The following is a 24,589-nucleotide window of genomic DNA, read 5'->3' on the forward strand; positions in this document are numbered from 1 at the left end:
CGATTCGAGTGCAGGAGTGCAGGAGTGCAGGAGGCCATTTCTATCAACGCACCCGTGGCCCGAGAGTGGAAGATCACACCGGGACCCACCACCCCCCCCCCCACTGGACCCCAGGTAATTTATGACATTTTGGGGGGGTTCGGGAGGGTGGGGGGTTTATTTTAAAGGGTTGGGGTGGGTTTTAGGGTTGTTTTAGTGTGCCAGTTTTCCCGCCCTCCCCCTTCCCCCGATTTATCATTTTTGATGATAAATCGGGGGAATTCCTATTATATATCGCCTCTAACGATTTTTGACGATTTAAAATATATCAGACGATATTTTAAATCATCACAAAACGATTCACATCCCTAATATTCAATGTTATGAAGCTTATCCGATTAACCTACATGGGATATGCAGCAGGCTATTCTGCTGATAATTCCCAAATTTGGGGCTACTTAGCCAGATAAGGTATCTCCAGCTAATTTAACCAATTAACTTACTCAGAGTAGTCTGAATATCAGCACTTATCTGGCTAAGTTATCCTGCTAAGTTTGCAGGATAAGTGGTACCGCCCTATTATGCACATTGCTCATTCACTGGATATCTGGCTAACTTCTTTGCTAGATATGTGGCTTATCTGGCTATGTGTAAAAATGCATGAATAAGTTGGCAAACATGTGTGTCTTCTAAAATAGCAACGTATGAGCATAAATATTTGTATGTGTATATGTGCATGTGAAAAACTAAACACACATTTTTATTTTACTTTTATAAAATCTGGAATATGTGAGAAGAGGCTACTTATGTGAGTGTCTGCTAATTTTTACACAAATAAAGTTTTGAAAATGTACCCCTAAGTATTGCTATACAATAAGGAGTGAATTTTCAAAACATTTATGTGCATAAAATGTGCATATATATGCGCAAGTAGCTTGTACTCACATGCACACTCTTTAATTAAAATCAGAAGCATGAGTATGTCATTGGTCAAGTGCAGATGTACATGTGAAAAAGGGGCAGTCTAGGGGTGTTTTAGGGCATGTCAAGATGTATTTGTAAAAATGTGTATTTTATAAGACACTTACGCATGTACATTTGGCAACTTATTCATGTAATTGTACCCCTGCTAATTATCTTGGGCAATTGATATCAGACTCATCTATTGTTTACTATTGATTGGGTAGGAGGTGTGGGTGAAATGAGGGGAGTTCAGAGTGAAGAATTAAGAGCGTCTTGATGACCTGGAGAAGGACTGCATGAACTGTTAGAGGTTTCAGTAAATTGGTAATTCAATTACGCATGAGTGTTTTAAAATATACCGACTTCCATGTGTAAACATGGCTTTACATGAACAAGTTACAGTTTTTTTACATGTAAAATATACACACTTAGATGGTAACTTTCATGCAGGTGCACTTTGGTGTGTGTGAGTCAGCGTGTGCCCAGATATGCAGCCGTTTTATAACTTGTGCACTCATATGTACGCATGTTATAAAATAGCCTGACCACATGCGTATGTGCGCCCAGTTTTAAGTGAGTGCACACCTATGCCCATAAATCCCACTTCTACCATGTAATTCAGGGAATTTTAAAAGGGGCATGTATCCACATCATTGCCATTTTCACCAGTTTGCCCACCAGATTGCCCAGTTAAAATTAGGGTCCTCCAAATCTCCCTTGTTGAATCGGTTGCTCTCCCCCCAGCTACTCCAGACCCTTAAAACTCCTCAGGTATGGCTAGTTATTTTTATTGTTTTATACTTACACCTCATCCCTAGCAGAAGAAAGCTTATACAGCAGGGTATCTGGGCGTGCACCCAGATCTGTAAGTATTTACGTGCACATCTCTTGGCCACATCCTGAAATGACCATGCCCCGCCTATATCATGTCCACACCATACCTCTTTTTGAAAACGTTTGAGATGTTCATGCAGCCGGAGACATATGCGCATCTGGTCAGCTTTTAAAATTCATTTGGCACCCACGAGCCTGACTTGTATGTGTATTAGAGATGTGAATCGTGTCCTCGATCGTCTTAACGATCAATTTCGGCTGGGAGGGGGAGGGAATCGTATTGTTGCCGTTTGGGTGTGTAAAGTATCGTGAAAATCGTTAAAATCATGAGCCGGCACACTAAAACCCCCTAAAACCCACCCCCGACCCTTTAAATTAAATCCCCCACCCTCCCGAACCCCCGCCCCCAAATGCCTTAAACTACCTGGGGGTCCAGCGGCACACTAAAACACGGCACACTAAAACCTCCTAAAACCCACCCCGACCCTTTAAATTAAACCCCCCACCCTCCCGAACCCCCCCCCCAAATGCCTTAAATTACCTGGGGGTCCGTAGCCTTAAATTACCTCCGTAGCGGCAGTCCGTAGCTAAATCAGGGGAAGGGGGAGAGCAGGAAAAGCGGCACACTAAATCGTGTAGTCTTCAGCCGGCGCCATTTTGCAAAATGGCCGTCGCAAAATGGCGGCGGCCATAGACCAAAACGATTCGACGTAGGACCCGGACCACCGCTGGACTTTTGGCAAGTCTTGTGGGGGTCAGGAGGCCTCCCCAAGCTGGCCAAAAGTTCCTGGGGGTCCAGCGGGGGTCCGGGAGCGATTTCCTGCCGCAAATCGTTTTCCGTACGGAAAATGGCGCCGGCAGGAGATCGACTGCAGGAGGTCGTTCACCTCGCTGAATGACCTCCTGCAGTCGATCTCCTGCCGGCGCCATTTTCCGTACGGAAAACGATTTGCGGCAGGAAATCGCTCCCGGACCCCCGCTGGACCCCCAGGAACTTTTGGCCAGCTTGGGGAGGCCTCCTGACCCCCACAAGACTTGCCAAAAGTCCAGCGGGGGTCTGGAACGACCTCCTGCATCGAATCGTTTTGGTCTATGGCCGCCGCCATTTTGCGGCAGCCATTTTGCAAAATGGCGCCGGCTGAAGACTACATGATTTAGTGTGCCGCTTTTCCTGCTCTCCCCCTTCCCCCGATTTAGCTACGGACCGCCGCTACGGAGGTAATTTAAGGCTACGGACCGCCAGGTAATTTAAGGCATTTGGGGGGGGGGTTCGGGAGGGTGGGGGATTTAATTTAAAGGGTCGGGGTGGGTTTTAGGGGGTTTTAGTGTGCCGTGTTTTAGTGTGCCGTGTTTTAGTGTGCCGCTGGACCCCCAGGTAATTTAAGGCATTTGGGGGGGGGGTTTCGGGAGGGTGGGGGATTTAATTTAAAGGGTCGGGGGTGGGTTTTAGGGGGTTTTAGTGTGCCGGTTTTCCTGCCCTCCCCCTTCCCCCGATTTACGATTTTTTGACGATAAATCGGGGGAATTGGTATTGTATCGTGGCCCTAACGATTTTTGACGATTTAAAATATATCGGACGATATTTTAAATCGTCAAAAAACAATTCACATCCCTAATGTGTATCTCCCAATTTCTGAGTGTGCCAGGTATTTAAAATCTATCTCTTTTGTTTTTAAAAAAGGTAGGAAAAGTATGCATGTTCAGTGGATTGTACATATTTACTTGTAAGGAAACCATCAGACTTATGTTAGGGGGTAGACATACACATATTTTATAATCTGTGCATACCTGATACACACAGGTTATAAAATTCTGTGTTAGATCTCCATGCGTCTGTATACTGTATACATGTATATGGTGCTGTGTGGAATTGTATGAAAGTTAACTTCCCTGCCTTGAATATCCCTTTAAAAAGTTAATTCTTTCAGTTCAGGAATTAATTAAAAATGTTCAACTGCATATCTTTTATATCAATATTTATATATCTAGTATGTTTACTGAATTTGTTAATTTGCCTTAATGTGTTGGTTAATTACTGTTTTTGTTGTGTATAATTCCATTATAATTTATGATGGTATACAACAAGCTTACTACTTTTGTTCTACTGAGAGGTTACGCAATATGGAAATTCTGTTTTTGGTAAGTGACAAGTTTTGCCAGATCTAATTAAGCATAGATGCATAGACTACAGAAGCAGATGCACATCATGGACCTCTTCTAGTCTTCCCAGATTCCTTCCTTACTGCAATGCATAGACCATACCTGATCTCTGTCTTTATCCTTGCATCCCAAGACCATACTGCCTTAAATTAAGATATCATTTTTGTCTCAACCACTTTCATTAAGAGGCAGTTTCTGCATTCACTACTCTTTCTGTGAGCAAATGTTTCCTTATGTTAGTCTTGAGTCAAGATTACAAAAACACCCAAATTATACTGTATCCTATCACCTAGAATTTCCTTTTTTGATAAAAGTGCTTGGGTTGCACATTATTTATACTTTTTTCTTCCTTTCCTCCAGATCTAAGTTTCACCTCACAGGTACTGCAGTACAGAGATGACTCTAATGTATTTACTTCAAGGGTGATCTCCATAACTGATTAGACAAAGTCATAAGAGGTCTCACCATTTGTTTTTGAAATGGTAAAAATGTCTTCTTTTTATACTGATTATATATCCTCATGTATATTCTAGGGGGTCAGTTTTCAATAAGCAGTTGTACAACAAAAATAACCACCTAGGTCAACAGCTGAACATTAGCATATGCTTATGTTTTGTTTTGTTAAAGCCTGCACTACCCCCTACAGATTAAACCCACTCCATAAACTGTGAAAAAGTCCTCCCTCTTTCGAGGGTCCCTCCTTCCTTCCCATCCATTGAAATTCCTACTTTTAGCTTACCTAATCCTGGGGTCCATAAAAGGTAACAGTGATCCCTATTCTTTAAATGCAACTTCTGCATGGAAAATTTTAGTTAAATCTGAGGCTCAAGGAGACAAAAAAAAAAAATCACTTATGTAGTTGGTAGGTAGGTGATATAGTCCTATATGTGGGCAGAGTGGATGGAGTTAGTGGCTCTTTGTGCTGCATAACACAAATATCCTTATTTTGGTGATGTCAAAATAACTTGTTTGTGGTTTCCCCATGTCAGGTGGGCATCTCCATTTTTTCACAGTTATTATTTAACTACCCATAAAACTGCCCTCTAAGCCAAAATGAAATTAGGTGAATAATGTTCTTGTAGTTTACTGCCTAAATAGAGGTATGTATGTGACAGACACACTCAATCAGTATTAGAGTGCAGGCACTACAAATTCAAATGTTACCACTGCAAAGAAAGGGCAGATGATGAAATGGCAGGGATGGAGGATTTGTTGCAGAGCCAGTTGGGCATATGAACTACAATCAAGAGTAGAAATAGTGAGAAAAAGGGACTCATGCCCCTAAATCTAAGAGTGGGAGCCAGCTCAAGGCATAAGAAATTGAATTTGGAAGATCATATGCTACCATCTGTTCCTCTCCCTTTTGTTTTGGAGCAGGGGCACAAGGGGAGAGAGCCATCCAAGCCTGGCATTAGCAGGAGAGAGGAAAGAACAGGGGCAGCAAAAGTGCAATACCCAAAGCCAGCAGCATATTCCTCCAATATTACTGCTCCTGAGATAATGCAGGCAATATTTTCAAGAACTGATTCTGTGAAAAAAAATCTTGTATCCCTGAATCAGAAGATATTAAAGCGCTAGTAACAGAAAAAAAAAATGTTGGGAGCTCTAGTCAACAGCATCATATCCTCCAATAAGGTGATATATGATATTGATGGTATTGAAAGCAACCCCCTGGAAGATCTAGCAGTGCAGGTGAAAAGCGTGAGTGAAGCTCCTGATCTTTATTTTTATGCATCACCTTCAATTTCAACTCCAGTGTCATCATCAGCTTCTAAGAATGCAGAGAAGAGATCACGCAAGACATCCTTGCTCTGTTATCACTTTAAAGTGAGGGCAGACCCATGTTTTACTCAGTGAGAGAAGGCAAGCAGGCATCTGAAAAATGCTGGAATGCAGCATCACCTTCTAGCATCAGGGGAGGGGGCTGTAATAGACTAGGGAACTCCTCTGCCCCTCAAAGCAAAAGCCATAGGGATAGTGTTGAAAAGGGGAAGATGTTTTTCAAAAATGATCCAATGGCTCCTTCCACCAGTCAGGTAGCAGGTCAGCAGCCCCCCTGCCATATGTCTGCAGTTTTAAAGCACCAAAGAGGAAATGAGGTGGTATTTTTTTTCACTGACTTGGAGGAAGAGACAGGCAGCATTGACAGTAGTATTAAGGTGCTATGGGGAAATGATTGTCCTGGATGACCAGCCCCATAATATCGTGGAAAATCTGGACTTTAGGAATCTGCTGCACATATTAGTCCCCAATTATTAAGTGCCTTCCAGGGCTACATTTAGTTGGGAGTTTATCCTCACCCTGTACAACTAGTGCCATAGTCACATGCAGATGCAATTGACTAAGGCAATGGGGAGTAGCATGCATCCCACCAGTGATATCTGGACCAGCTTGCTACACAAGCTTAACTCTTCCTGATGGCACACTAATAGGACTTGCCTAAGTCAGGGGCAGAAAGCAGCTTTAGTGGGGTCAGAGCTTCAGGGTGCAGTTGGTCTGTTCTGCACACCCAGGTCAGGGCTATCCCTTATACCTTGTACAATATCCTATCAACCATAAGAAAGATGCTGGAGGATTGACAGCTAGGCCAGAGAGGCAGAAGTCTTCAAGCAGAATATTTTGTGACAGACAATGGTGCAAATATGTTAAGGGGCCATGGAAGACGGGGCCTTTCAGGGGATCTATTGCTTTACATACTTCCTAAACCAGACATTGAGTGATGCCTTGGGACTGAAGCCCATGGAACATGGGATGCCAGTCTGCAGGACCTGATAGAGAGGTGCAGGAGAATAGCAGGGCATTTTCAATAAAACGTGAAGTATGGGCAGCTTTTCTATTGAAGCAGGAAGAATTTGGGATGCATCAAAAGCATATGATTCAAGATGTTGGCACCCACTATAAATCCACTCATATGATGCTGCAGAGGTTAGTAGAGCAGCAGACAACTTTTTTTTTTTGATCAATCCCTGGACGCAGGCATTTATCGCCTCCTGAGGCATCATGATTGAGTAGCCATAAGGCTGCTGATATAAATCCTGAAGCCCTTCAAGGATTCCATGGATGCTATGAGTAACAGAAGCATCACCCTGGGTGGATTCATCTCATAGTAAATATTCTGGAGAAAAAAGTTCGAGGGTTTCTGTGAGCACAAGGAAATGGAATCAGATGTGTTGCAGTCTGTGGACTCCTTGTAGCAGGAAGTGCAAGTGAATCTGAAACCTCTGGTAGAAGATATTACTTGAACTCTTACCACACTTTGTGATCCACGGGTGAAAGGGAGTCTCACCCTCCAATCAGTAGATTATTAGCCTGTGGTGAGGATACTGACAAGGCTGAGATTCAAATTATACACGAGAAAGGAGAAGACCAACCCTAAGCCTAAACAACCATATCCCTTCACCTTATGATGCCATACCAAAATGACATTAGGTCTCGTCCATGGATTTCCTCTGGCCTCTCCTTGACAATGGCTTTGAACCAATTTGGAGGGTGCCTTTTGCTCCTTTTTCGGAGCCTTGTGGTGTTCTTGCCAGATTGGTTGACTTTTGTGCACCACTCATGATGCTCTAAAGTTTTCATGCCACCCTTTATATTGTTTTTATCCTTTCTCACTGATTTGGGTTTTGTCCTGCCTTATTTGGTGCTTTGTTGCCTCTTCATGGTGCCTTGAGCTGTTCATGCCACATTTGGTACCACTTTGCCTCTCTCTGACAGCCTGGGGAGGTTCATGCCACTGTTGTTGGTGCTCTTTGCCCCAGTTTTGGAACCTTGGACTCTTCTGACCATTCTCGCTGCTGCTTTGCTCTTCTGATGGTGCCTTGGAGAACTCCTACCACTGCTGGTACTGTTTTGCCACATTGTAGGTCCTTGAGCTATTCATCCCATTTTTGGTGACACATTGACATAGGCCTGGATTTTCTAAGGTCGCAGACCTTAGAAAATATGGCAGTAATGGGGGAGGCAGGGCGGCGAAGCAGGGGATGGATCTACAAAAGCTGGCAGCCATTGCACCACTGCGGAGCACGGGCTGCCGGCTTTCACACCGAATAACTATACCATAAAAGGTGTAGTTATTCGGTGCAAAACTGGTGGCGATAAGGGTCCTTACATTTCACCACCAGCAATGTCTCCACAGAGTTGGCCCCGGTGCCGCCCTGACTCCTCCTCTTCCGGGGCCGACTCCACCCCCATTTTGAAAATGACCCCCATAGTCTTAATGTGTTGGCATGCCTTCAACTTTCTAATGATGTAGTCCTACCAGTTTCAATAGAAATAAATATAAAACCTGAATTTGGTAGCCCCAAATAGGTTACATTGCTTTCCCTTTTGCCTACAATGGGAAACAAATGAATAAATAAAACAAATAAACATTTTTTTTTCATTTGAGATGAAACAAAAAACTTCAAACTATGAAACAAATAAAAAAACTAAAACAAAATGTTTGCCTCTGTACATGCCCAATATGTTTTCTGTCAGAGAAGAACGGTTAATAGAAAATTATTTGTTTAGTCTGCATGTCTCAACTAGATTGCAAGCTCCATGCAAAAGGGATCATCTTAGGTGTATCTGTACAGTGCTAACTATATAGCACAATAGAAATGTTAAATAGTAGTAGGAGGTACAAATTGTATTATGTTATTAAACAATTTCAGAAGCTTTATTCAATTTCAGGGTAATTTTCAATGGAAAATGTAAATGTAACATAGCAATTTTCAAAAAAGCTATTTACCTGTGTTACGTGCACTTAATGCAGGTAAAACCTATTGACAATTTAATAGCATATATTGTAGCTAATTTCAAAAGCCCTCTTTCATAGGTAAAGAGCAATTTACATATCTAAAACCCAGTTAAAAGAATGTAAATTCTTTTGAAAATCAATCCCTTTTAGTGTTTTATATATTGTTTTGTTACTTCTACTACTGATAAAGAATACCACATTATTGCACATGTTACAAAGATCAGATATGTTATTTTAGATATTTAGGGATTCAATTATTTAATTTTAAAAGTTATCTAGCTTGTATAACACTGATCTAAAATTGATGATAGTAAAATCAGCTGATTACCTAATCTTTGAAGTCCAAATTGCCCATAATCTCTACCCTGTATAAATCCTTGAAAAACATATGTAGCTCCATCTGGTTCAGCAGAAACCTGCAAATAGACAATACTCATTATAAAAAAATGTATATAAATTATTGGACAGAAAAGTAGTGTACCAAATTTAAAAATAATCATTTTCTAACCCCTGCAATAAACATCAGCTTTAGAAAAATATCTTAATAAATAGATATACTTGATTATTCACAGTAATACCTGATGAGATTGCATTAAATTATATTTTATGTTGCTTTGTGAATACCATATGTTTAACATCTAATTTCCAAATGGATCTTGGATGAATGCTTGTGATTAACTGCACAACCTACAGAGTATGCTCTCATGTTTTTTTCTGGAGGTATACCTAAACAGTCTAGTTTCTAGCACATTCATAATAACTATGTATGAGATAGAGTTGCAGGCACTTGGCTTTCAATGTATACAAATATACCACATGCATATTAATTGTGGCTTTCCATGAAAACTATAATAGTGACTTAAGAATTTAACATCTTTTTTTCAATAATATTGTAAAGCATCAGAAGAATTTTCAAAATAAAGTACAAAGGCCTAGATTCATCAAAATGCTATAAATACAGCAGAAATAGTGCCCACAATAAAAAAGGACATAGTTAGAATAATTTAATGTGCACTGCATTGAATAGTTGCATTATTGCATCATGCATGCGTGAACACATCACACATTGCATTAGCATGTCACATGTTGCACCGGTGCATCGAGCATCATTTTAGGCGGCAAGCAATGATTTGCATGTAGTGCGTTATTTTTCTAGTTTATATATACAGCTGTCACACTGAATGTGTGTCAGGAATTTGGAGAGAAGGGAGGAGAATAGGTGAGTTGATGGTAGTTGGTTGCAGATATTTAGCAATGTCTGAATAGGGTGTCCTATGGCTTGTTTCTCATCTGTTTCCCTTTTCCTTTGTCTAAGGTTTTGATCTATGTGCGTGAAAGTTTTTGTTAGTTTGTCCTGTTTCTCTGTCTGTCTTTGTGTTTGGGTGAGGCAAGGTGATGAGGTGGAGGAGGGGTGGTGAGGTGGTGGAGGAGGAGGGGTAGTGGTGAGGCAGAGGAGGCATGGTGATGCATGGTGATGAGGCATGGTAAGGTGGAGGAGGAGTGGTGAGCCATGGTCATGAAGCTTATTAGTGAGGCGGAGGAGGAGTGGTAAGCATGGTGGTGTTGAGGAGTGGAGAGGATGGAGCATGAGAGGCAGGTGGAGAGAGGAGAGGAGGAGGGAGGACAAGGTGCTAGAGGTGTTGTGCAAAATCTTTGAACAGCAATGTTGTACAGAGCACAGCATTTGGAGTTTGATCTTGCCAGAACCCTATAATTTTTCAAAAGATCAGAAATCACATATAGCAAAATTGATTCATATCAATATCTTAAAAAAAAAAAGCCCCTGATGCACCCACTGTGTGAAACTCGGCCTGAGTTGGGCTCTATTTAAATATATGTGCAAATAAATATCTTCAAGCTAAAGCGACTGGTTTGTCTTGCTTCTGTTTTGCCTTCTGGCTTCAACAGACCATCTTCCGGTCTGCTTTGTGGGATCACCCCTTTCAGGCAGCCAGGCAGCAGGGAGCATTCATCTGAGGGCATTGAATTTCATCCCAGAGGACAACAAAATGATCATTGCTGTGGTCCTGGAACATTATGCCAAGCTCTTCAGTAACCATGCGGCCAAGACCTGTAAATGGCAAAGCTGGTAAAAGTTTGCACATCATTTGGCATAAAATGCTCATATTGATTCACATTCAAAGTGAGCATCTCATGCCAAATGGTACATGAGTGTACCTCTTGGTTCTGGTACTTATATCTTCTTCTTTGTTTCCACAACTCTCACCCAGGAATCTTCTAGTTCCAGCCATCAAGCCCCAGAGACCAGCAGTGAAGAACCATTGACCAGCCATGCAGCAGCAGCACTTTTTCTTGTCCCCTTGCTTATGGATGCATAGACACAGTTCAGTGAGGAGGAGGAGGAGGCGCAGCAATAGCAGCCTCCTCAGCACTGCCAGATCCTGGAAGACCTTGGCTCAGCAAGCCCATTGAATATGAACTTAAGCCTTTCAAGCTTCTTGGGGTAACCCAGCTGTAATAATTAGTGAGGTTTGGGTGGATCCTTGGACACTGTGACAGATGACCACGCCCACGGGGGGAAGTCCCGTGAGGGGCCACAGGTCAGGTTCAGCTTAGGACACACAAACACAGAGATTGATCTTTTATTAGACAATGTGATGAAGTCACCAGAGGTGGCAGTAGTGAGCAGCAGAAGTAGCTGGGTACGGAGAGCGAATCCCATCCGTAAGATTTCCCTTGCTAACTCAAAGACTAGCAAACATTGTAGGCTTTAAATATCCGGGCAGCGTGACGTCATCACAGGGGGACGCCCCTGAGGTTCGTGCCAAGTAGGAAATAAGAGTGAGGGCCGTGCGGCGCACGTGCCCTAAGGTACCAGCGGAGCATGGTGGGAGGCAGCGCCCAAGCTGGTCCAGGGATGCCGGAGAGGATGGCAGGCAGTCGCTGCAGCAGCCAGGCATCCATCCGTAACGAGAGGAGGTGCAAAGAAAGAAAGGTAGGTGGAGTGAAGCTGTCAGGAAGGTACGGTTGCAACACAAGCGTGCAGTGGGACAAAGCTGAGCCAGCGCAACATCAATCCAGCACACCACATGGCCAGCAGGAGGTATGAGCGGGAACAGCCTAGTAGCCCCCTCATGGCAATTCTAGAAGCCCAAACCTTCACACTGGCCATGACAAGAACAGCACCAGCACCAGCTCTGGCACCAGCTCCAGCACCTACAGAGGCCTCAATGCATGAGCCGCTGGACCGGCTGGAAAGGAGCCATGGTATCCACCTCCACCACATATGGGCAGAGCTAGTGCACCTGAGGAGGGTTGTGAATGGGCAGACCCAGGTCATGTGTGACCAGACAGCAGCCCACACACAAGCTCTTACCACAGTGGCTACCTCCATAAATAACCTCACCAGCATCCTGACCCAGATTGTACGAAAAGTGCCAGAACCTTCACCTGTGCCTTCTCCAGCATCATGGCATATATCAATTCCCAGCCCAAGAGATGAACTAGGGCTAGGACCCCCAAAGACATGCCACCCCCAAGTGTCAAATCTCAGCATGGCAAAAGCCCATGAAGGTTCAGAACTGCTGCTCTGTAATTCCTAAGAACAAGACTTATCGAATATGCATGGCTGGAACTCTGGATAGAGTTTTTGTGGCAGCTAGATGAAAGAAGCCTGTTGTGTCCATGCTGACTACAGAGTTCCTGCACCAGATAGATGGAATTAACCTGCTGGGCCGGTCCTGACTACAGAGTTTCTCTGCTAGCTAGAAGGAAGAAGCTTGCTGTGCCTGTCCTAACTACAAAGTTCCTGTGCCATCTAGAAGGAAGAAGCCTGTTGGGCGCATCCTGACTACAGAGATATGGTGCTGGCTATAGGATGGAGTAGGATGGAGATGGTCTTCTCTCTATCAGTGTTGCCCTGCTGCCTACTTCTAATGCCCTCCACAATGCTCTGCCCATAATCCAGCCTATTGATGCCATCTCTAGTCATGGTCCAGCTGCTGTTTCTTCTCATCATGAATCATCTCTTGCTCCTGATGCCAGTATCTCATCTCATCTCATCCTGTTGCTGCCTCCATGCTGGTGTCTCACCTCATCTTGCTGCTGTGTCATCTCATCTCATCCTGCTGTTGCCTCCATGTTGCTGTGTACTCTACTGGGGCTCCTGCCTCCATGTTGCATTCTACAGTCCTGGACCTCTGCCTCCATTGCGCGCTTTCCAGTCCTGATCCTTGGCCTGACCCATGTCCTGGTCATGCTGCTGCTGCTGCTACTTAACCTTTCCTGCCTTGGCCCTTAGGTTGTCTCTTTAAGTGCACTCTTTCAACATGGACTGTCTGGGGCCTTCACTTGAACTCTGCTGCCTTGGCCCTTAGCCTATCCCCTTAAGTGCACTCTTTCAATATGGAGAATCTGGGGGCCTTTTGGTTTACATCACATAGTTGGGCTGCTATCAGATCTAACATTAGAACATAAGAACATAAGAAGAACATAAGAACATGCCATGCTGGGTCAGACCAAGGGTCCATCAAGCCCAGCATCCTGTTTCCAACAGTGGCCAATCCAGGCCATAAGAACCTGGCAAGTACCCAAAAACTAAGTCTATTCCATGTTACTGTTGCTATTAATAGCACCCTGTGCCTCCGGGACCAGAGGCGCAGGGTGACTGCCTGCTGCCTCGTTGAAGACCCTGAGGCTCACTGGATAAATTGTTATGATATCACGCTGTTTTTTCCCTTTTTTTTCTTTTTTTTTTTTCAGACGCTGCACCTGAGGCCCCCCGGACCCGGAAGAGACAGTGAGGCCCCTCTCCTTTGGCTGATGCTACCAATGTGCCGATGTTGGAAAGCATGCCAAAAGGGGATTTAAAAAGAGGGCCTGGGACCGGAGGCGCTGCTAGCCAAATGAGCGTGACAAAGGGACATGCCCCTTTGTACGTCCCTTCGTACGCCTGAGATACACCGAAAGAAAAGGAACATTAAAACACACACCAAAATCAAGGCATGATGGAATCGTTTAGAGGAGGGGATGGATTGACCACACAACCCATTGAAATCTGCATCAACAAAGGTAAGTACAGCAACAAATACAAATACTTGAGAAAATCAAATGAAATTACAAATCATTAGCTAATAGAGAAACTAACTTAAGTAATCTCATCCAAGTAAAAAAGACAAAAATCCAATCACATTAAATCTGAATAAACTATTAACTTTAACTTTCATTCTAGTAAATGCTCAATCTATAACATAGAAATTCCCAATAGTAACTGACCTACTGTACGACATCAAACCAAATTTCATCGCTATCACCGAATCCTGGTTAAAAAAATCTGACATTATCCTAAAAAATCAAATAACACACAGAAATTATAAAATATTTTCAAATCCCAGGATAAATAAACAAGGAGGCGGCCTCGTTCTAATTACTGAAAAAAAATTCAAGTGTAAACTGATTCCAACAGTACCCCCTCGAAACCATGAAATTGCAATATTTGATACTGAACACACTCAAATATGCCTTATTTATTGCCCCCCCCCAGCCTACTTGACCTAAACATATCCCCGCTAATCGAATATTTAACAATAAACCTAAACACTTCCAAACCAACCATGATGCTTAGAGATTTTAACCTTCACATGGACATGTATCCATTATCAAATACATGCCAGACACTAAACGATATGATGGCAGCACTAGGATTCACTTTAATTACAGATAAACCTACACACAAAGCAGGGCATGCACTTGACCTTTCATCCTTGAACACATGAACACTAAATATAGTCAAATTCCATGGTCAGACCATTTCCTAATTCAGTCCACTATTAAATGTATAAAGCCAAAATAAATACAGAAAAATGAACCTTTAGAATTTAAATATCATCCACCTTTTAACACTGAAATACTAAAAAACAAACTAGAAGAAACACTAATACACTTTGGCCACAAAGACTGTATAGACGCAACAACAGAATGGCTGACGAGAACGAGGAAATTGGAAGATGACATAAACCCTACAAGAACAATGCAAATCCATGAGCACAAACAAAAAAACCCATGGTTTAACGAGAAGATAAAAGAAATCAACCAAAATCTGAGAAAAAAAGAAAAAAAGTGGAAAAAAGACAAATCAGCAGAAAATTTAACCAAATTTAGGAAACAACTAGCCTATTATAAAAAAGTAATTCTTGACACAAAAAAACCTATTCTTTAGTTCAAAAATTGAAAAATGTGCAAACAACCCAAGAACACTATTTAACATACTTAAAAATCTGACTAATGATAAAACAGAAGTGCCCCAAACCCCTCAAGAGAATAAATGCAACGATATAGCACACTATTTCTCAGACAAAATCAAAAGCCTTAAAGCAAAGATTCCGATCTTAACAAAGCAGGAAATCAAGATACAGAAAAGAGACGTGACACAATGGTCCACATTTGACAAGGTATCCCAGATTGAAGTGGAATCCATGATAAAAAATGTGATTCCCGCCCCAAATAAAATTGACACCATTCCCATCATGGATATAAAAAAACTAGCTGATATAACTTCTTACACAATAGCCAAAATAATTAATCTATTACTTAGCGAAGGAGTAATGCCAGACTCACTTAAAAGTGCAACAATTAAACCAATACTGAAAAAGAAAACAGTGACCCAAATGTCTTAAGTAACTATAGACCTGTTTCAAACTTAACTATGCTAAATTAATAGAAAAAGCGGTACAAAAGCAAATAGCTGAACATCTAGACAACAATAACATACTCTACCCCTCGCGACATGACTTCAGAAAACACTAAAGCACTGAAACATGACTCATCTCTCTAATAGATAATGTACTACACGGATTTGACTGCAGAAAACACTATATTATGATACTATTAGATCTGTCAGCAGCATTTGACACAGTAAACCATAGCATACTACTGAAAAGGTTAGAAGAAATAGAATTATAAAACAAAACAATTGAATGGTTCACATCCAACCTTAACAATAGATCTTTTCAGGTACAGATAAAAAACACAATATCAGACAAAATCGAACTAAAGACAGGGGTCCCCCAGGGTTCAGCACTTTCGGCAACTCTATTTAACATTTACATGCTGCTGCTTTGCCACCTACTGGCAAAGCGGCAGTAGGTGGCATATATGCTGACGACATTCAGCTAATTCTACCAGTAGAAGAAACAATTGAAAAGACACTGAACTTCGCAATGTTGTACCTAGATATAATAAAACAACTACTAAACCAAATGGAACTAGTAATTAATATTGAAAAAACAGAATTTATACATCTTGAAAGACAAAACATTGAAATTATTCAGAATCCCATCAAACTTAAAAATGACAAAACAGTGGAGCTAACTGAGAAAACTCGAAACCTAGGAGTAATAATCAATATGGAACTCAGTCTTAAGTTAGAGAAGGCTACGCCAAATTAATGGTTCTTAGGAGCCTAAAACCCTTATTAACTCAAGCACACTTTCGAACAGTTCTGCAAGCACTAATATTCACTAGCACAGAGTATTGTAACACACTTTTCCTAGGATTAGCATATGCAACACTAAGACCACTACAAATACTACAAAAATCGGCTGCCAGAATACATACTGGAAAAAGCAGAAGAGATCATATCTCTCAAACACTTGCCGATTTACACTGGCTGCCAATAGAACAAAGAGTGCAATTTAAAACGCTATGCACAATTCATAAACTAATCAATGACGAAAATGCAGATTGGCTAAACACTGCACTATGATTGCATGTCCCCCAGAGAAATCTCAGATCAGCCAATAAAGCTCTACTAACCATACCCTCAGTCAAAACAGCAAAACTGACCCAAGTTAGAGAGAGAGCACTATTTTAGCGGGGTCAATATTATGGAACTCAGTGCCACTCAAAATAAGATTAATGAAAGATTTAAAACTCTTCAAAAAAAGTTTAAAAACTTGGCTCTTCAAAAAGCCTTTCACAGTGAGGTCGATGAGTAAGAACACCTACACACAGCTGAAAGTCACATAAAAGCGTAATTGCTTACTTTATTATTTTTAACATAATTAAGTATTAATTTAAGAGAAGGACAGTATAACACGTATATGATTATCCTATTAATCATATAAATGGAAATTCCAGTCCTTGTTCCATATGGAGCATATTATTGAAACATGTAACCGAAAAATGTATTGGCACCCTCTAGATAATTTATAAACCAAACCAAAATTATTTACGTGCCTAATTGTAAACCGTTGTGAAGGTGTTTTACTAAACGACTGTATAGAAAATTTGTTAAATAAACAAACAAATAAATAAATAAATAAATAAATAATGGACTTCTCCTCCAAGAACTTATCCAATCCTTTTTAAATACAGTTACACTAATGACACTAACCATATCCTCTGGCAACAAATTCCAGAGTTTAATTGTGTGTTGAATGAAAAAGAACTTTCTCCAATTAGTTTTAAATGTGCCACATGCTAACTTCATGGAGTGCCCCCTAGTCTTTCTATTATCTGAAAGAGTAAATAACCGATTCACATCTACCCATTCTAGACCTCTCATGATTTTAAACACCTCTATCATATCCCCCCTCAGCCGTCTCTTCTCCATGCTGAAAAGTCCTAACCTCTTTAGTCTTTCCTCATAGGGGAGCTGTTCCATTTCCATTATCATTTTGGTCACCCTTCTCTGTTCCTTCTCCATCACAACTATATCTTTTTTGAGATGCGGTGACCAGAATTTTACACAGTATTCAAGGTGCAGTCTCACCATGGAGTGATACAGAGGCATTATGACATTGTGCCACTTCTGCTTTCTTTGCTCTTTGTTGTAATCATGATTGTGCAAAAGGATAAGATGCTAATACTGTATATGCAATGTTGCCATTTAGAGAGCTACATTCAGTGTGCTGTTCATTTCTGTTACAATGTCATGTGCAATTACATATCTTGTCCTTGCAGAATGTGATTACAAAAGATGTTGACTTGCTTTCAATCTGTTGACATTTTTTTTGTAATAAAGTTTTTACAGGTTTGAAAGAACACTTTCTGCTTGTCTTTTTATTGTGTGCTTTTTCTCATACGAGATGACTAATTCAAATGTTTGGGATCCACATGAACTTTCTCTTGGAAAAGTGGATCCTTAAGCTGAGACAAAGTTGTCACTACCTCCAGGGGGTTGCCCCTGGAGGTCCTCATTGTCAGGTGGCAGTTCTGGGAGAGAATACCCAACTGGACCTTCACTTATACCAACCATTGTTCCCCGCAGGTTGAGCTCTTGGGTACCGGGCCGGCAGGACATAGACATGGGTCTTCCCAAGCGTGGAACCAGAAGATGAGGATCAAGGCAGCATCAGATGAATCCAGGGGTAGAGACCGGTGGCTGACAGAAGATCCAGGAACAGAACAGAGGCCGGGGCAGGCAGCAATCAGCGGAGAGGGAAGGCTGGACAAGGAGTCAGGGCAGGCGGAAATCAAACAGAGTGAAATACCAGGCAAGGAATCAGGGCAGGCGGAGATCAAGAAGAGTCAAATACCAGGCAAGGAGTCAGAACCAAGAAACCAATCCAATTTAGGAACCGGAGACAAGGAACAGGAACGCTAGCACCAGGGATCAGGAACAAGCCAAGGTAGAGTCAGGAATCGTGGGATCAGGAATGCAGACGAGTCACACTCTCTGAAAAGCAAGACCCATTGCTGAGGTGAAGTGGAAGCAGAAAGGCAGGGTTTAAATACCCAGCTAGCCTGACTTCATCAGCCTGGGCCGCGGGAAACTTTCCCGATGCTGGCTCTTTAAGTTGCATGACTCGGCATGTGCACACCTAGAGGGGCAACCATGAGGTACTGGAATCGGTGGCATTTGGGGCGCCTCGAGAGCAGGCCTTGGGTGGAGTTGGCAGCAAGGTGCGGCGATGGAGAGAGCTGAGCTGGGCCTCCAACTGGCGCAGGTGAAGGGACCTGTTGCTGTCCTCCTCGGCCAGGCATCCTAACACTTGCATGCTAGAGTAACATTGGCCATTCCAAGTAGGCACTTTTCTGGTAGGCCAGACCAAATGGCCAATGGCATTCAAGCAAAAGCTGGTTATATGCTCCCAGTAAGACACAAGAGCTAAACAGGAAGCTGCTTACTATGGAGCTTTAGTATTGGCTCAAGTTGCTTTTTCTAGAGAGCATATTCTTAGCTAAATTTTGGGTATATTTATTTATTTATTTTAATTTTTTCTATACCGGCATTCGTGATAATATCACATCAAGCCGGTTTACAGTAAACAATGGGGTGATAACCGGAACAGAGAACGAAGTAATATGTACTATACATAATATAGATGCAGTTACAATAAACAAGGAGTTATACAACTAGGAGCAAGAAGAAGAAAAGATAGTAACTTTAACATAGAGTATAAACCCGTAGAATGGTAGAATTTCCAATAATGGAAGTTTGTGATTTACAATGAATTGTTAAGTACAAATATGTAGTTTTTAACAATAAAGAATTAATCATTAGAGATGTGAATCGTGTCCTCGATCATCTTAACGATCAATTTCGGCTGAGAGGGGGAGGGAATCGTATTGTTGCCGTTTGGGTGTGTAAACTATCGTGAAAAATTGTTAAAATCGTGAGCCGGCACACTAAACTCCCCTAAAACCCACCCCGACCCTTTAAATTAAATTCCCCACCCTCCCGAACCCCCCCCCCCAAATGCTTTAAATTACCTGGGGATCCGGCGGTGGTCCAGAACGGCGGCGGTCCGGAACGGCCCCCTCAATAGAATCGTGTTGTCTTCAGCCGGCGCCATTTTTCAAAATGGCCGCCGCAAAATGGCGGCGGCCATAGACAAAAACGATTCGACGGAGCAGGTCGTTCCGGACCCCCGCTGGACTTTTGGCAAGTCTTGTGGGGGTCAGGAGGCCCCTCCAAGCTGGCCAAAAGTTTCCTGGGAGTTCAGCGGGGTTCCGGGAGCGATTTCTCGCCGCGAATCGTTTTTGTACGGAAAATGGCGCCGGCAGGAGATCGACTGCAGGAGGTCGTTCAGCGGGGGTTCCGGACCACCGTTGAACGACCTCCTGCACTTGATCTCCTGCCGGCGCCATTTTCCGTACGAAAACGATTCGCGGCGAGAAATCGCTCCTGGAACCCCGCTGGACTCCCAGGAAACTTTTGGCCAGCTTGGGGGGGCCTCCTGACCCCCACAAGACTTGCCAAAAGTCCAGCGGGGGTCCAGAACGACCTCCTCCGTCGAATCGTTTTTGTCTATGGCCGCCGCCATTTTGCGGCGGCCATTTTGAAAAATGGCGCCGGCTGAAGACAACACGATTCTATTGAGGGGGCCGTTCCGGACCGCCGCCGTTCTGGACCACCGCCGGATCCCCAGGTAATTTAAAGCATTGGGGGGGGGGTTCGGGAGGGTGGGGGATTTAATTTAAAGGGTCGGGGGTGGGTTTTAGGGGGTTTTAGTGTGCCGGTTTTCCTGCCCTCCCCCTTCCCCCGATTTACAATTTTTTAACGATAAATCGGGGGAATTGGTATTGTATCGTGGCCCTAACGATTTTTTGACGATTTAAAATATATCGGACGATATTTTAAATCGTCAAAAAACGATTCACATCCCTATTAATCATAATTAATGAAGAAGTAATCATAACTAAAGAAAATTCTGGATGTTTATAATGCTTAGGGGTAGGATACCAGGATGGTTATAATAAGGAAGATGTTGCTTGGAGATTGAATATCGGATAGAATTGTTTTTAATCTGAGTCTGGGAAGGCTTGTTTGAAAAGCCATGTTTTAAGTATATGGGTATGTTGAGATGGACACTAGCTAGCTAGTGTTCATCTCCATAAACATTCTGGTAGAATAGGTATAATAATGTTTGCCTAGAGATGCAGTAACTATGTCTTTACTCTGTAGGGGACCAATCAGCCTAAGCAAACTGGTATTATATTGATCCACATACCAGGCCAGTACAGGGGAGGCAGCCAGTCTGTGGAGGTCTGCCTGCTCCCAATCAACTGCGGGCCTCCTAACTTTCAGGCTGATTCAGAAAAACACGTGGGAGAGCTGGCGAGCGTCCGCTCTCCCGGTGCGTGCACAGGCCACTCTCCTGGGCGCGCGATTCAGGAGGGTGGCCTATGTAAATTAGGGCCTGCGGTAAAAGGTGGCACTAGGGACACTAGCGCATCCCTAGCGCCTCCTTTTTGACAGGAGCGGCGGCTGTCAGCGGGTTTGACAGCTGATGCTTAATTTTGCCGGCGTCGGTTCTCAAACCCGCTGGGGGCCACGGGTTCGGAAAATGGATGCCGGCATAATTGAGCATCCGTCTTCCGACCCACGGACCGCAGGCCAATTTTTAATTTTTTTTTTTTTAATTTTTACTTTTTTTTTACGTTTGGGGCCTCCAACTTAATATCGCCATGATATTAAGTCTGAGGGTGCACAGAAAAGCAGTTTGTACTACTTTTCTGTGCATTTCCCTGGCGCCGGCAGAAATTAACGCCAGCCATGAACACCACTAACTGTAAAAGTGACAAACAGCACATGAGATACAGCCTATAGGACATCAACTCTTCCAGCTTGGCCACAATTCATGGTAGTCATGTGGATCAGCAAGGGCCTCCAACCATAAAACATCGGAAAGGTAGTGGCTCACCTTGGAAACTGACATTTACACAAGCTGTTTGCCCCAGGAGTCCTCAGCCTATGTGCTTTAAGGGTAGCCACAGATAGCAAAAAGAAAACTTCTCTGCATATCTTCTAGGGATATAGTAACATAGTAATGACGGCAGAAAAAGACCAAAATAGTCCATGTAGTCTGCCCAGCAAGCTTCCCAAGGTAGTAACTGCCACTCTGTGCCAGTTAAGATTTTTTATTTATTTCCATCCTCTAGCCTTTAGGGATCCACAGTGTTTATCCCATGTCCCTTTGAAATCCTTTACAGTTTTAGTCTTCCCACTTCCTCTGGAAGGGCATTGCAGGCATCCACCACCCTCTCAGTGAAGAAATATTTCCTGACATTGGTTTTAAGTCTTCCTCCCTGGAGTTTCAAATCATGACCCCTAGCTCTACTAAATTCTTTCCAATGGAAATGGTTTGTTGATTACCATGGATCATTAAAACCTTTCAAGTATCTGAAGGTCTATATCATATCACCCTTCCTCCTCTCCTCCAGGGTATAGATATTCAGGTTCTTCAACATCTCCTCATAAGTCATTCAATGGAGACCACACACCATTTTGGTCGCTTTCTTTGGACCGTCTCCATCCAGTCAATCTCTCTTTTGAGATACAGTCTCCAGAACTGAACACAGTACTCCAGGTGAGGCCTCACCAAGGACTTGTACAAGGGGATTATCACTTCCCTTTTTTTTTACTAGATATTCCTCTCTCTATGCAGCCTAGCATTCTTCCAGCTTTGGCTATCACCGAGTCATACTGCTTCGTCGACTTCAGGTCGTTAGACACTATCACCAACCTGAATTTGACATACAGCAGCATCATATGACTAGAACTTAACTAGACCAGGCAAGGGCGCCGGAACCCTCGCTGAACGACCTCCTGCAGTCGATCTCCTGCCGGCGCCATTTTCCGTACGAAAACGATTTGCGGCGGGAAATCGCTCCCTGACCCCCGCTGGACCTCCAGGAACTTTTGGCCAGCTTGTGGGGGGCCTCCTGACCCCCACGAGACTTGCCAAAAGTCCAGCGGGGGTCCGGAAGGACCTCCTGCCGTCCAATCGTGTTCGTCTATGGCCGCCGCCATTTTTCGGCGCCATTTTGGAAAATGGCGCCGGCTGAAGAAAACAAGATTCAGGAGCAGGAGCCCGTTTCGGACCGCTGCCATTCCGGACCGCCGCTGGACCCGCAGGTTATTTAAGTCATTGGGGGGGGGGTTCGGGAGGGTGGGGGATTTAATTTAAAGGGTCGGGGGTGGGTTTTAGGGGGTTTTAGTGTGCCGGCTCACGATTCTAACGATTTATAACGATAAATCGTTAGAATCTCTATTGTATTGTGTTCCATAACGGTTTAAGACGATATTAAAATTATCGGACGATAATTTTAATCGTCCTAAAACGATTCACATCCCTAATTAATACCTGCTATTAATCAAGTTGACTTAGGGAATAGCCACTGCTATTAATTGCATTAGTAGCATGGGATTTCTTGTTGTTTGGGTATGTGCCAAATTCTTGTGGCCTGGTTTGGCCTCTGTTGGAAACAGGATGCTGGGCTTGATGGACCCTTGGTCTGAACCAATAGGGCAATTTCTTATGTTCTTATCTGCTAACAACATAATCCTCTGAAATGCTCAGCAATGAGGCACTCCCTGAACCTCTTCTGTCATGCCTGTTTGTGTCAATCACATCAAATAACCCACACTAAGAACATTTTTCTATTTTCATAATTTTTTTAAATTTTTTTATATGTAATTAACTGGATTCATCACACTTATGTATCCTACTGAAATATTTAAAAAATCTTTGAAAAAATGTTTAAAAGGTGTAAAGTGATGCTTCATATAACTTCAGGGGCACTATCCAGTGTACCTTGCTTAATTTTTTATTTAATCATCAGCACCACCAGGTTTTTTGAACATATAAAAACAACAAAACAAATCAAAACAAATAAAAAAGAAGTTTTTTTGAAAAAATAATTAAAGGACTATAAGGTGGATGGTGGTGCTGATGATTAAATAAAAAATTAAGTAAGGTACACTGGATAGTGCCCCTGAAGTTATATGAAGCATCACTTTACACCTTTTAAACATTTTTTTAAAGTTTTTTTAAATATTTCAGTAGGATACATAAGTGTGATGAATCTAGTTAATTACATATAAAAACATTTAAAAAAATTATAAAAATAGAAAAATTGTCTTAGTGTGGGTTATTTGATGTGATTGATATTAGGATTGCCCCCACTGTTGGTGGATTGGTAGTAATTGAATGCCTGTTTGCGTGGCAGATGCTGCCGTGGGCCCTGACCTTACCCCTCAGGGTCAGTGGCTAGGGCTCAGGAGCAGGGTCTTCCCTAGGAGGGGTTGGAACTTTCCTTGCCTGTTCTTGTAGTTGTTAAGGTTCTTCTTCTTATTGTCTGTGGCCAGCCTCCTGAAGCATCAGGTATCCCCCAACAAGAAAATGTGTCACAAACATTATGAGTTTAGGAAGACAGGCCAGATATGTGCAGGTGTTTTTATTGATCCAGGAGGACCTGGTAGGTGTGTCTGATAGAATTCTTCTTTTTAACGTGTGTGATAATAGCCACGAAAATAGCTGCAAGCAGCAATAATGGCCACAGGCGCACGATAAAAACATTTTTCCCTTGTACTGCAAAAAAAGAGGTGTAGTTATATCTGACATTAAATCCCACGTTAGTGTGTATTAAGCTATTGCAGAATGCAGTAGGACACCTTAATTTACATTATTGTCTCCAACATGCATACTAAATGTTAAATTTACATGCTAGCTTGCGTTGCTCTACTTGTCACGCATACAACGAGAGTTAGACTACATTTAAATCACGTAAGGTCCCTAACACATTTTTGATGAATGACCCAGAAAGATAACTCTTCATAAAACTTAATACTTTCAGTGGATTTTATCTTCTCTACAATGTCTATTCCAAAGATTTATATTAATTTGTTACAAAGCATTTCTGAATTTAAGTAAGATAGAAAAAAATTATAGTTTTAATGTATAAAAATATTATACTTACAAAACCATCCATTGCCCATTCCTCTTCTTTCATCTTGCTCACAGAAATGTGAGCTGGAAATTTAATTAGATATATATGAAGCATTAGACGCACTTCGTGGCTTTTATAAACCCCTGTGGAAAAGATAAAGGTATGCTTTGGTTTTTTGCAACCATAAGCAGTATATATTGAATGTTAGCATCCCATTTATACCATGCAGGAAATTTGAGTTTAATTCTAGGGTTGTGCATTCATTTAAAGCAAAAGTGA

General features: G+C 42.4%; 1 protein-coding gene across 1 annotated transcript in view; it reads right to left on the minus strand.

The window, feature by feature from the left end:
- Positions 1-24,589, minus strand: part of CSMD3 (CUB and Sushi multiple domains 3) — a 3,551,396-nt gene that overhangs the window by 33,830 nt on the left and 3,492,977 nt on the right. Inside the window, 2 exon segments of the mRNA XM_029591914.1 lie at positions 9,003-9,090; positions 24,341-24,453. Coding sequence (XP_029447774.1) covers positions 9,003-9,090; positions 24,341-24,453 — 201 coding nt within the window.

This window comes from Rhinatrema bivittatum, chromosome 2 (genome assembly GCF_901001135.1).
Source record: "Rhinatrema bivittatum chromosome 2, aRhiBiv1.1, whole genome shotgun sequence".
Lineage (NCBI taxonomy): Eukaryota > Metazoa > Chordata > Amphibia > Gymnophiona > Rhinatrematidae > Rhinatrema > Rhinatrema bivittatum.